Source organism: Diabrotica virgifera, chromosome 1 (genome assembly GCF_917563875.1).
Source record: "Diabrotica virgifera virgifera chromosome 1, PGI_DIABVI_V3a".
Taxonomy (NCBI): domain Eukaryota; kingdom Metazoa; phylum Arthropoda; class Insecta; order Coleoptera; family Chrysomelidae; genus Diabrotica; species Diabrotica virgifera.
Genome location: NC_065443.1, coordinates 38,332,979 through 38,347,675, shown reverse-complemented (window position 1 = coordinate 38,347,675; position 14,697 = coordinate 38,332,979). Strand labels below are relative to the sequence as shown.

The following is a 14,697-nucleotide window of genomic DNA, read 5'->3' as shown; positions in this document are numbered from 1 at the left end:
AGCATTTTAACAATGGCTAAAATCCATGAAATAAAGTTAGAATTGTTAAAGCACCCACCGTATTCATCAGATTTGACCCCTAGCGACTTTCACCTGTTTCAATATCTAAAAAAAATTCATGCGTGGAAAGCGTTTTTAAATTCTGAGGTCATAACAGCTGTGGAAGCGTTGGAATTTTCACTTCAGGGATGGAATTTATAAATTAGAATCTTGGAACTGGAACGAGTGTATTGATGTTCAGGGAGGCTATACTGAATAATAAAGTGTATTTTAAATCATAAAATTGCGTTTTTCTTTTCTAACCGCAAAACTTATTTAACAGCCTAGTACTAGTATCTTCGAAAAATACCAGAAAATAATTTTCAAGCATTGAAGTCATTGGCTTAACCTAGGGTGACCAAATCATAAACTTGAAAAAAACGGGACACATCCAAGGAGGGTTTGGGGGTGATATGGTCCAGCTGAAGGGGGGTCCGAGGGGTCTCCATCGAAACGTTATCTTGTTAACCCATTTTTCGTGACACTGAGGTGGTTTTTTATCTTCATCAGTCCATTCTTTAATTTTTTTACTTAACAAAATCCACTAATGGTGCAAGGTGCATGATCAAATAGGAAATTATTGTTTATGGCAATGTTTTTTTCATCGAAGTAACAAATAGTTTCCTCTTTTGTTTGTTCCAAACTGGGGATCTCCTGCAAAAGCATCCATTTAAACTTTAAACTTTGAGAAAGTAGAGAAACAGTACACTCAATTTTTCAAGATACTGTATGCAGATTTTATAAAAGTCATTAATTTTAGTTCTTAAGTTAATTTCGCCTTAAGCCACTACCACGCTTAAGAATGGATTTAATATTAAATGATAAGAAATGTTCCTCTTTTCTTCTGGTCAATTAGGATTATTGCTGAAGGATTATTAAAAACTGTTAACAAAATGTTTGGTGCTTTTGTGTATCATCAAAGTGTATCATCAACCCAACGTAAATACGGGACATTTAGAGGTCCTGGGAGGATTTTTCGGGACCCCGGGTACGATTGTTAAAAAACGGGACAATCCCGTTTTCACGGGACGTTTAATCACCCTACTTTAACCGTATGTACATATTTCTTCAAAGCATTTTGAGAGTAGATTCCAATACATCATTAAGTTCCATAACACTTTTTGTTCTCCCTTCAATCTTTTTAATTCCTTTCTGGAAAATGTTGAATTGGTTATGGATAAACCATAGGTATGCAACAGCTGAATGATTATTAAAAACTGTTAACAAAATGTTTGGTGCTTTTGTGTATCATCAAAGTTATCATCAACCCAACGTAAATACGGGACGTTCTGGGCTGTGCTGATAAACAACGCAATTTTGAGTGCTCCTTTATTACATTCGAATTTCGGAAATATCGAGCATTAGAAATTGTAAAAGTGAGTCGTGAGTAAATAACATACTACAATAAAGTGCTGAGAGTGTTAGTGACACAATAGGACTAATAATATTCGAGGTAAGCTGAAACAAAAATAACGTGGTGTCATCAGTTGGTAGCGATTTATCTATCTGAAACGTCGAGTTGTAGATGATCGCTGGCGCTAGCAGATAGGCAACATATATTACCTACTCATATCCATAGGTGTAGCAGAGGAATACGGAATGGATGAAATGAGCGAGATGGTTAAAGAAGTAACAAACGGAATGAGAGAGATAGCAAATGAAATGAAATAAATGAGAACTGAACGTAAAGAATTAATAAAAATTGTCAAAGATTTGACAAGTGAATGGAAGCAGAGTTTGGAAGAAGTAAAAGAGATTAGAAGAGAAAATGAAGTAATGAAAACTAAAATCAGGGTGCTAGAATATAAACTTAAAACTATGGAAAAGAAAGAACGTCGAAATAACATTATTGTCACCGGATTTGACACTGCAAGAGATACTAAAGAGCTAAAAGAAGATATAGAGAATCAGTTGCAAACTTTTCTTGGAGCAAAGTGTGAAATAAAAGAGATAACGAAACTGAATAAGAGAATGTGCAAGTTAGAATTGGGTACATATGGTGATAAAGCAGACATAATGAAAAATAAGAACAAGTTTAGACATATTAAAGGAAGAAAACTTTTTATTGATGATGACTATACGATCCAAGAAAGAGATATTCAAAAACAACTAAGAGAATATGCAAATGAACAGAGACAAAAAGGTAATGTTGTAAAATTTAAATACCAGAAGATCATTATAAACGATGAAATATGGAAATGGAATATGGAAACTGGCACAATTGAAAAAGAGAGCAACAGAGCTAATCCAAAAAAGTAATAAAAGCAGAGGCGGACAAAATTATGACAAATTCGGCAATGAAAACGGAAAAAGAAATGGAACTGAAAGCTATAGATAAAAACGAAGAAGTATGGAGAACAGCGACATGGAATGTTAGAGGAATAAGTGGAAAAGAGTTAGAATTAGTAGAAACCCTTAGCAACACAAACTATGCTGCAATAGCCATCAATGAGACAAAAAAAAGGGAGCTGGGACACAAATAATAGGAGATGGAAATCTATTAATATACAGTGGTGTAAAGGAAACTGAATGGGCCAGAGCAGGAGTAGCCTGTTTGATACCCAAAGATAAAGTAAAAGGTATAAGAAATTGGGAGTTCATCAATGAGGGACTATTGAAAGTATCAATGAATTGTAGTAAAAGCGATATTATAACTATGATTGTAATATATGCACCTGGAGAAAGTGACAAAGCTAACGACAAAAATCAATTTTGGGAACAACTACAGCAGACAGTAAAAGATTATGAGGGAACACTCATAATATTGGGAGACTTCAACGCTAGAGTGGGAAACGAAAACATGAAATGGCAAGGAGCTATAGGTAGGCACGGAGAACACACAATTAATAAAAACGGGAAAAGATTGCTAGAGTTTTGTATAGATAATAATTTAGTTATAGCCAACACTTTTTTTGAGCACAAAGAAATACACAATATAACAAGAGCAATGCCCCAGCGAAATGAAAAGTCAATAATAGACTTCATAATTGTTCCTCGAGAAAAAAGGAGTAAAGTTGAAGATGTCAGAGTAAAAAGAAGCTATGAGATAGGTAGTGACCATTATCTACTAGAAGGAGTATTTAAGAATAACAAAGTCGAGGACCGTAAGCAGATACAAAACAAAAACTATAGCGGAAGAATAAGAATCTATAAGCTGAGAAACTTGCAAACACGAAATGAGTATATAGAGAAAACGGAAAAACAGTTTGCAAGGATTGAAAAGAGAAGACAAAGTAGAAACGTGGAAGAAAAGTGGATCAGATTTAAGGCAATACTATTAGAAACAGCAGGACAAGAACGATATTAAAAAAGAAGTCAGAGAAAAGAAAATGCTATGAAAAATGTACATACAAAAAATAAATCAAGAGGCATACGATAAATACAAGGAACAGTGCAACAAAGTTAAAGTAAAGATAAAACAAGAAAAGCAGAATTCCTGGGAAGAATTTGGAAGAACTATGGAAGAAAATAGTACCCAAAATACAAAATTATTTTATAGGGTATTAAAGAATATGAGTAGTAAAACGGAAATTAAACTACAGCAGATAAAAGATAGAAACGACAATATAATAACTGAGGATGAGCCCATTATAGAAAGGTGGGGAGAATATTTCAAGGAACTTTTAAATAATGAAAATACAACAGCAGAGAATCGCATACAGATAGCAGATGAAACACCTGAAAGAGAGCAAGAAGACGTTCATGAAACTAAAATAAAGATGGAAGAAGTTGAAGATGCACTAGAAAAATTAAAAGTTGGTAAAGCAGCTCGGATCGACGGAATAGATGCTGAATTATTGAAATATCTTGGACAACAGGGTAAACAAGAATTACATGACCTACTAAATTTAGCGTGGATAAACAAAAAAATCCCAGAGAATTGGAACATTTCAATAATACTGCCTATACACAAAAAGGGAGACACTAAAGAGTGCAATAATTATAGGGGTATATCACTTCTCTGCTCAGCGTTGAAAATCTACGAAATTATTCTAGAAAAGAAACTACGAGAAATAGTTGAGCCTCGACTGGCAGATATACAAAGTGGATTTAGACCATCACACAGCGTACAAGATCATATTATTCACACTACAGCAAATTACTGAAAAAATACTGTTAAAAAACGATACACTGTACCTGGCGTTTTTAGATATGAAAAAGGCGTCTGATATGGTCAATAGAAAAGGAATATGGCAAAGCCTGAAAAACAAGGAAGTAGATGAAGAACTTGTAAGTGCAGGCCCGCGCCGTCCATAAGGGCGAAGAGGGGCGGCGCCCCCCGGCGCCGTGATTGAAAAGGCGCCGCGCCGACAGGTTACCGAAAAAAATTTTATACCTACTGATCTACTTATAATCTATTGAAAAATTATTAAATAATGTTAAAAAAGCTTAGTGCTAAAAAATAAAAAATTTAAAAATAAATCCATTTCTCATTCATCTCTCTCAACAACAACCAATTTCCGTACCACCCAAATTTCTATGAAGTAGTCTATATTGGATGTTTAGCGACAGTCGATACTTTTCATGGTAAATTTATAAAAGACAGTTTTACATTATGCTATTTTCATGCTAGGCAAGAGCCATGCAAGACAGATCACGCTACTGCGCATGCCCACGCGCTATTTCCATGCAATTCCTGTGCTAGACGAAAAATTAAAACATGTTCTATTTTTCATGCTATTTTGATGCAAGTCCTGTCAAAATTCATGTTGCCAATATGACAAAATTTATAGTTTAGAAAAAACTTAACCTTATTGTGTAAATTTAAATGGTATTTATCGGATGTAATAATTTGTGATTTATATTTGAATATTTTTAATTATGGACTGAAATTTCCAAGTGAAATATCTAAAGTTAATATTTTGATATATTTCTTCTATTGGCAACAATGAAAGTGGTATCTAAAATTGCATAGAAATAGCTCTGATGTAAAAAGGCCAGGCTAGGCAAGAGATACGCCATGCAAGACGGACTTGCATAGCATGAGACTTGCATAGCCTTGATGTAAAGCTGCTTTAAGCTAGGAACTGTTTTGTTTCGATATTACTTAAGGAATGCACATATGTGTCCACTTAAGGACTCCTAGCCCACGACTGTCATTTCCAATTCTATTTATGGCCCTTTAGGTTTTACTGCTTGTTCACAATGGACGTAACCATAAGATGAACGTAAACCGTTATAATTTCGTAAACCGTAATTTGTACATAATTTTATGCAGCGTTCACAATAGACTTAAATTTTACGTAAATACAGCCTGTCTTTACGTAAAATTTAAGTCTATTGTGAAAGCTGCATAAAATTATGTACAAATTACGGTTTACGAAATGATAACGGTTTACGTTCATATTATGGTTACTTCCATTGTGAACAAGCTACTATATCTGATGAATGGTAATTTTTGTCTTTAGTTTAGTCAGTATTATCTTTTGATAATATAACATGATTTATATAATAACATGAAACATGAAACGAAAAACATGTTTCATGAAACTAAAACACTGCTAAGCAAATCTCAAAGTCCGCCTACCAATGAAACGAGTGTGATTCATGCTCATGACACATTTTTATTTTCGGAGAGTTTCATAAATGGCCGGACGTATATTTGTTTAGCACTGTTTTATTTCCATGAAACGTAATTCATGTTTCTTTGATGTGCCTTAGGCAGGCCGCACATCAAAGAAACATGAAACGTAAATTACGTTTCATGGAAATAAACCACTGCTAAACAAATATATGTCCGGCCATTTATGAAACTCTCCGAAAATAAAAATGTGTCATGAGCATGAATCACACCCGTTTCATTGGTAGGCGGACTTTGAGATTTGTTTAGCAGTGTTTTCTTTTCATGAAACATGTTTTTCGTTTCATGTTTCTTTGGTGTGCGGCTTGCCTGAGGGAACAAATATATAATTGTATCTACGCTGTGCTTGTATCGAATTATTTAATGAATTAAAAATTCTGCAAAATTTTGAATTAAAATCAGAGATAATATCATCTCCAATTGAGACATTAAATTATATTAATAAAAATAAATTAAATGATGCATTTCCTAATACTAGTATAGCATTGCGAATATTATTAACAATGCCCGTTTCAGTGGCCACAGCAGAAAGATCATTTTCAAAATTAAAAATAATTAAAAATTATTTAAGATCATCAATGTCACAAGAACGGCTTCAAAATTTGGTATTTCAATCGAATCAGATTTGCTAAATAACTTAGACACACAAGATGTGATAAAACAATTTGTGAAGAATAAAGCACGTAAAGCTATTACTTATATTGTAAATTTAAAGTATTAATAAATTAATATTAATAATTAAAGAGCGGATAAATTGCAAAGAAAGTTTTTTAAAATGCGCATTTTACCTAATGTACATATATTTTTGTAAAAAAATGCAGGATTATGCTTAAAATATGCAAATAATATTTAAAATATAAAACTACTTTTTAAGGATTCAAAATTTTATTTATTACAATGAATCAATTTTACAATGAAATTATTTTAGTGTAATTTTTCGATTCTTCCATACTTTGTATGTAAATAATATACTCTTCATTTTTAACAATAATGTTTTCGAGATATCTGAAGTTAAAAATGAAGCGGCACAGTGATTTCTTCGTTTTTAACTTCAAATATCTCTAAAACTAATGATTTTATCGTTACGAATAACGAATATATTATTTACATAGAATGTTGAAAAATCTAAAAAATATGCTAAAATAACAATTTCGTCAGTGGCGTAGAATTTGTGAAGGGTCAACCATTCATTTTCCCCCGTCCAAGCCTATGGTAGTGCCCAGAAACGTTTGTTTAACATAATTTAGTAGGGTGTATATAAAATATTTTCAATTATTTTCAATTATTAAGAAACATTTTTCGATTTCATTTTTCCTCGTTATAACCAAATATGCCTCTTTACAGCGGTGATATAGTTCAATAGGAATTTCATGGGACATCTAGTGTACCTCGTTATAACCGAAACCTCGTAATACCTGTGCTCGTTATAGAGAGAGTCTGCTGTAGTTTGTTTCTACTTACAAAGGGAGGAGGAAAGGGGCGCCTAAAATTTCTTGCCCCGGGGCGCTTGAAAGCCTTGGCGCGGCCCTGTGTAAGTGTAATAAAGAGTTTATATGTCAACACAAAAAAACAGGTCAGGACAAGTAACTTAATCTCAGGCGAATTTTCTAACAACGACGGGGTTCGACAAGGTGGAGTGCTGAGCCCACTGTTATTTATTTCTGTTATGGATGAAGTTATTAAAAAGTCGAGACTAAGTTTTCACTCTAATGGCATATAAAACAACATAATGCTATTCTATACCCCACCAGAATGAAAACAATGGGACCCTTCTCTGGTTACACCTCCGAGGCTTCTACAATATGCAAGCCATACGGATGCTGAGACTAAGGAAGATGAGGGAATTCTACAATTTACAATTCACGTCCCATCTGCTCAGCGCCGTAAAGTTCCAACGAGAATGGTTCCCTTCGTACTCCAATCAGAGTAAATGTAAATCAAAAATGAATAACCATTTTCAATTTTGTTGCAAAACGAAAATACAGCCGAACCATATTCTAGTCCAATCAGAGAGTGCAGCAAGCACCTCTACCGGTTTCGAAACTTATTAGTCTCTCATCAGGAGGCACATATGCTGCTCTCCCTGATCCAACCAAAACAAACCCCAGCGTGCAGTCCCGGATTGCAACGAACGAAATGGCATACCCGAACGAAATGGTAGATGCCCTAGCGGCAACTGCTACAATAAGACTAAGTTTTCACTCTAATGGCATATAAAAATGAAAATGGTTATTCATTTTTTTTTTCATTAAAAAGTGTTGAAAAAAAACTAAAAAAAAATGCGCTGTATGGTATAGAAATTTGCAGCAAATAAAAATTGAAGCCTGTGCATTTGCTGATGACATTGTATTAGTTGCAAGAACTGAAAAGGCTCTCGCAGATAACATAAGAATCTGGGCCGAAGAACTAAAAAACTACAACTTAATAATAAATATGGAGAAAACTAAAGTAATGACAATAGCCAACAAAGAAGCAACTGTAAATATTGAAATCGAAGGGCAAACAATCGAGCAAGTAGACCTCTTTAAGTATTTGGGAATAATGTTAAACAACAAAGGTACACAAGAAGATGAAATTGGAAACAGAATAAAATTGGCAACGAGAACTTATTATTCACTGTATAAAAATTTCCTAAACAAAAAAGAAATATCGAGAAAAACCAAAATGACAGTATATAAAACCGTATATATGCCAATTACAATATATGGGGCAGAAAACTGGGTATTCAATGACAGACAAAGAAAAAGATTACAAGCTACAGAAATGAGATACTTAAGAAAAGTGGTGGGAGCAAGAAGATTAGACAGAAGAAGAAACGAATATATTATAAGACACAGAACATTATAAGAGTTGAAGAAAAGAAGTTAAAATGGGCTGTCACATGATAAGAATGAGTGGTGACAGACAAGTGAAAATGACATGGAGGGCCAAAGCAGTGGGTAAAAGCACGAGGGGCAGACCAAGGAAAAGCTGGAACACTAGTGTAAACGAAATACTTAAGAAAAGAGGAACATCGTGGCAAGAAGCAAAAGTTTTAGCAGCAGATAGGAAGAAGTGGCGTACATTTGCAGAGAGTATTATATAAAGGAGGAATCCTCGACACCTAATGGTAAAAGAGACAATCGATTATGTATGTATGTAGACGGGCGTATGTTTTTACGGTATGTTTAATCACCCTACTTTAACCGTATGTACATATTTCTTCAAAGCATTATTATTATTATTATTACATAACAAGTAAGGGCAGAGGAGCAAGCTCCTATTATGCCCAAAAACAAAGAAAAATAACAATGTAAAATAACTACTGACAGTTACATAAAATAAGAGATATTAGTAAAATATCCATAGAAAATTTAACATCGTGCAATTTTTATGTATGAAATATTGTCGTATCCAGTCTGTTTTTAAACGTATTCACTGTAGTTGCTGATATGGTGTCTCGATCTAAATTATTCCAAATATTAAATATCCTGTTAGGCAAGAAGTTTACTCTGGACCGTGCTATTGCCTGCTCCTTCTTTAATTTGTATTGGTGGCCTCTTAATCTATCATCTCGGTTTATGGTAAACATGGTATTTAGGTTTCCAAAGTTGTATTTCAGAATTCGGAAGCACAAAATTAGATCACCACGAAGACGTCGACGCTCGAAAGTCGTTAGATGAGCCATGGTGAGTCTATCTTCATAACAAGGTCTTACGCGGCCGAATGCGAGTCTTGTAGCTTTACGCTGCACATTTTCGATTAATACCTTGTCACGAGCGAGATCTGGATTCCAAACCGGTCCTGCAAACTCAAGAGTAGGTCTGACGTATACTGAATAAAGTCTGCACATGGAATTTAAAGAAATACGTGTAAAACACTTACGTATCAGAAATAGTTTCGAGTTTGCACGTTTACACACCGACACAATATGTTCCGACCAATTTAAGTCACTGTTAATTATCACTCCGATGTCGTTGTGGGAGGTTACCGAGCTTAAGGGATGTCCATTTATAAAGTACGGTAGTGACGGGTTGTTCTTGCCAATGTGTAGTACAACGCATTTCTCAATGTTTAGAGGAAGTAACCATTCCAAGGACCACTTCAATATTGTATCGAGATCATGTTGAAGAACATGTTGGTTAACAATAGGATTAACGTACAACTTGGTATCATCAGCGTAAATGGAAACCTTACTAGATATAATGAGTGGAAGATCGCTTGTATAGACACAGAAGAGAAGTGGTCCAAGTACCGATCCTTGTGGAACTCCGCTCTTGACAGGTTTATCTGATGAATATGCTTCCCCAACACGAACTCGGAAATACCTATCACATAGGAAATTCTGAATCCAAAGGTTTAACTTTCCGCGGATACCAAAGTGATCCAATTTAGCTAGTAGTCGACGCTTGGGAACACGGTCGAAAGCTTTGGAGAAGTCTAAGTAGACTACGTCAACAGGATGCCGATCGTTTAAAGATGACGACCAATCGTTAACACAATGGAGTAAATTCGTGATTGCTGAACGACCTTTAATAAAACCATGTTGTTGGTGAGGAATCACATTTTCGTGAAGGAGAAACTCAGACATAGCTTCGGAAATAATGGCTTCCATGATCTTGCTGACAATAGGTACTAGGCTGATTGGGCGATAATTATTGCAATCAAGTTTATTGCCTTTCTTAAAAATAGGAGTAACCGAAGCCAATTTCCACGATGAAGGGAGATAACCCTGATTACAGGAAGCATCATAAGGGAATGTTCATCATTGTCCGTAATGTTGATGCCGTATTTCCTGATGTGATCTTAAATTATTGTTTAAACCCCAGATATAAATATTTGCATTTTCAGAAATTCAATCATAAACTTCCAAAAGTAGAATCTTATTGTAGGCGCTGTAAAAACAAACAATACCCGAGCAACCCCGAAATGCAAAGCGCATTTTATGATCAGCTTATTTTTTTATTGCCTCCTACATTTTCGAGACTGGTAGTAGAGTTTGTAAATCTAATTCCGAAAGCTGGTTTTGTGCAGTTGTTACAACTAGAAGATGGATGTAAATCTCTTTCTCTCTCCCACCTCAGCAACCACCTTACACAACGTTCGAGCGATGGTGCCACGTCTACAGCAATTCTGCCATAAATTCATTTGTTACACAGATGATTTGATGAATGGAAAATTTTGTTGTTTTTCACTGAAATGCATAGATAAACAAAATATGGAGCATGTTTTATGTTTTAGTGAATCATGTTGTGTGTGAAAGTAAAGATAAAACTATTTTTAGGGTTGTATCGGAACGGGAAGTTCCTTACAAATTTGATTAGGATATTTTTCGAATACGCATTTAATATTCAATTACATATTTAGTACTTAGCAACTCTATCGTCAATGTTGGTTGAAGAAATCTATTATACAAATATGATGAATTGGAAATAACAATTTCGTAGTGTCTGGTCCAATACACAAGGTTGTAAGGACAAGGCTTATTTAGCACTTTACCGAAAGGATAGTTCAAAATCAATTGACAAATCCCTTCCAGATAACTACAGTAGGAAAATAATTATTTCCACCTACCTCTACCGAAAGTATACTTTTCCGGACCTGATTGTAGGGAGCAAAGTTGTACTTTTCCTCCCTAGGGAGGAAAATATTTTTCCTCCCTAGGGAGGAAAAGTAAAACTGACGTCATGGTATTTCATTCATGAAATATAACTTATTGACGCCCTGTACATTATCTATTTTCTATTACGTCAGTATCTATACATTTTAACGTTTATTTATAAAACACTCCGTATTTTGCAGAATGGTAAAAAACAGTAAATTGTTATTTTGATTTAACAATGTTTACATTAATAATTTGACTTATATTTGACAGTTGACAGTTATATTGTACATACTTGTTAGTTTTAGTTTTAATAAATTTTGTTGGTTAGTAACATAAATAAATTAAGTAAAAATAAAAAATGACTTGTAATTAATTTGAGGAAGGTGGAAAAACCATATGTATAACATGGGAGTAAAGTTCCTTTTCCTCCCTTGAATGATTACTGCCCTCCGCTACGCGTCGGGCAGTAAACTTCATTCTCGGGAGGAAAAGTAGCACTTTCCTCCCTTGTTATACAAATAGCTATTACATGTACTTGCGCTGGGCAATTTTCTTTGTGACACGTTGACAGGAAAATACAGCGTGTTTTATATGTTCGTTCATGGGTATTCTTTCATTTTTCCGCCTATATAAAGAGTTAAAACAGGGGGATGAGCTGGTACCGGCTCTGTTTATTATATGTATGGATTATGTTATAAGAAAAATATTTCTAAACTCAACAAAATTATTTTTAGTAAGTCTAACTTGACGGGAAGAACCGCAAAAGACATTACAGAACTTTATGTGGAGCTTGAGGAAAATGCGAAAGAAATAGAGCTAGCCGTCAACGTAGATAAAACTAAAGCCCTAATACAAGCAAGAAAACAACGAAGCTTACATAATTTGACAATAAACGACGCTAACATTGAACTAGTAAAACAGCTCACATAGCTACCTGGATGTGCAGATAACTGAGGACTGCAGCGACGAGGAGGAAATATGGTAATGAAAATGCTTGTTAAAAAAGCATCCTTCTCTCTGTCGCAGGTGTTTGGATCCCAAGGCGTCCATAGGGAAGTAAAGTGTAAAATATGTAAAACCATCATACGACCAATATCAACATAACATGGCGTAGAAACATATAGATCATGACAGAGAAGACAACAAATCTTATTAATATTTTTGTTTGAAAGATATTAAGGAGTATATTCAGGGCCGCATTTAGGTCAAATGGCGCCCTAGGCAATTCTCTAGTAGCCGCCCTTCAAACATGTACCATTTTTGGGAAAAAAAATGCAAGCAGAATTTTTTATTTAAATAAGAGGCTCTTGAAATAATGTTTGGAAATGTTTGGAAATGTGTTAAAAATATTCTTTATTTTACATCATGCGTAATGTTACGTATTACTATTATAAGTATGTTTGAGCGTTTTGACCTGTGCCCAATGCATGCGTTTTAACGCATGATACGTAGAAATTGCCTGTTTGTAGGCGCGCCTACTCGTTCGATTTTAAATGAGAGATGCATTGAAAACATTACTCAAGCACTATGTGTTTATAGCTTTGTTTAACAACAACAAAAATTAATTTTTAGCAATGCAAATAATCAAAACCGGTATAATTTGACATGAACTTTCAAATGCGGTAAACAGAATTGCTGTTTTATTTTTTAATCAAGTTAGTCGGGTTCAAAAATTGCATTTTTTCGATATTTTGAAAGTTTAACCGCGTTTATCTCGAAAACTATGCATCCTACGAAAAAACTTGTAACAACATTTTTTGCTTAGAATGACCCCAAGAAAATAGAAAAAAGGTTTGATTTGCTAAGAATCGCTGTTATGTAATTCCTCAAGTTCTTTTTTATATCAATCTTATCCACATCTGGATCAACTGTTAACCAAGAAATTCGTGTTCTAAGGGACAAAATACATAAAAAAACTTGGGTAAGTCCATCTGAAATCTGAATAAAGTAGGCCGTTGTACCAATACCCAACTTTGAGTGAAACACTACAGTTCTAAGTTAGTTTTAGTAAAAGTTATTAATAAATAACGATTTTCAATTATATTTCAGTTTACGAAGCAACAAATTAACTTTTAGACTTTCAAAAATCGTCATTTTGAAGGTTTTACAATGTTCTAAAAAAATTAATTTTGTAATTTTATGTCAACTATTTAATTTAGCTTTTTAATTAAGTGCAAAAAATGGAAAAATCTCGTTGATTGCACTAAATTGTTAATAATTAAAAAACGGATGCGAACTCTAGGCAGGAAACATGTAAGTTTTCATCGTATAGGTCAACAGTCAACAATAACTAAAAAAGTAGTCAGCTACCTTGATATTTCAGTGTCCCGAACATGGTCTATTTCTTGCTTATTTCCCTGGATTATATCTGTGCGACGACACGAACCTTATCTACTTGTAATAATACAGTTTGAAAATCCCAACTCTAACTCGATGTCCTACTGTAGACAAGTCAAAAATATTTAGTTTCTGCAAAATGTGCAATATTGAAGTGTTCAATGGCCCATCGCCTTTGCCGAGCTGCCGGCGGCCTAATAATCACTAAATTTATGACTTCCGCTCTTTTTGAATGAATAATGTTAAGATAACAGAATGCCATGTTTGTTTTGTTTTTGTTATGAATGCAATTTGTTTGATTCTATTTAGAAATGAATGCCCACTTCTATTTCATTGATGGATGAACATACATACTTGTTATTCGATTTGTACAGTATTTTTGCCGCTCTCTCACAATTTGCCGCCCAAGGCAACTGCCTATATTGCCTAATGGATAAAGCAGCCCTGAGTATATTGGACCCGTTTGCGACAATGGTATATGGAGAATTAGAATCAACCACGAGTTATAGCAATGTTACAAAGAACCCTCTATAGAAAATTATGAAAAAATATAAAGATTGTGTTGGACAAGGACGTTGCGTCAGGTCCCCTTAACGCAAACTAGAATATCTTGGCCATGTTATGAGGAATGAACAGAGATATGGCCTTGTTGCAACTCATTCTTCAGTGCAAGGTATTCAGAAAGAGAGGACCATGGAGAAGAAGAATAGCTTAGCGGAACACACCAAGGAAGAGGTAGATGGAGGAAGTGAGAAACGATGCTAAAGAGATATTTAGGGTGGATAACTGGAGGTGAGCAGCCAATGACAAAGATACCTGGAGGCGGATGCTGGAGGAGGCCCGGGTTCAACTTGGGATGTAGCACCATAGGAAAAAGAGTAGGGTTTGTAAATTTAATCCCGAAAGCTGGTTTTGTGCAATTGTTACAATTGGAAGATGGATTTAAATCTCTTTCTCTCTCCCATCTCAGCAAACACCTTACACAACGCTCTAGCGATGGTGGCACGTCTACAGCAATTCTAGCATAAAATCATTTGTTATACAGATGATTTGATGAATGGAAAATTTTGTTGTTTTTCACTAAAAGGCATAGATAAACAAAATATGAAGCATGTTTTATGTTTTAGTGAATCATGTTGTATGTGAAAGTAAAAAT

At 34.6% G+C, this 14,697-nt stretch overlaps 1 protein-coding gene across 1 annotated transcript in view; it reads left to right on the top strand.

Annotated features, from left to right (window-relative positions):
- The window catches only part of LOC126889696 (uncharacterized), a 35,905-nt gene extending 23,771 nt beyond the window's left edge, over positions 1 to 12,134 (top strand). Inside the window, exons 3-4 of the mRNA XM_050658225.1 lie at positions 1,751 to 2,294; positions 11,939 to 12,134. Of these exons, the coding sequence (XP_050514182.1) occupies positions 1,751 to 2,294; positions 11,939 to 12,134 (740 nt within the window). The remainder of the gene's footprint in view (positions 1 to 1,750; positions 2,295 to 11,938) is intronic.
- Positions 12,135 to 14,697: the final 2,563 nt, after the last annotated feature.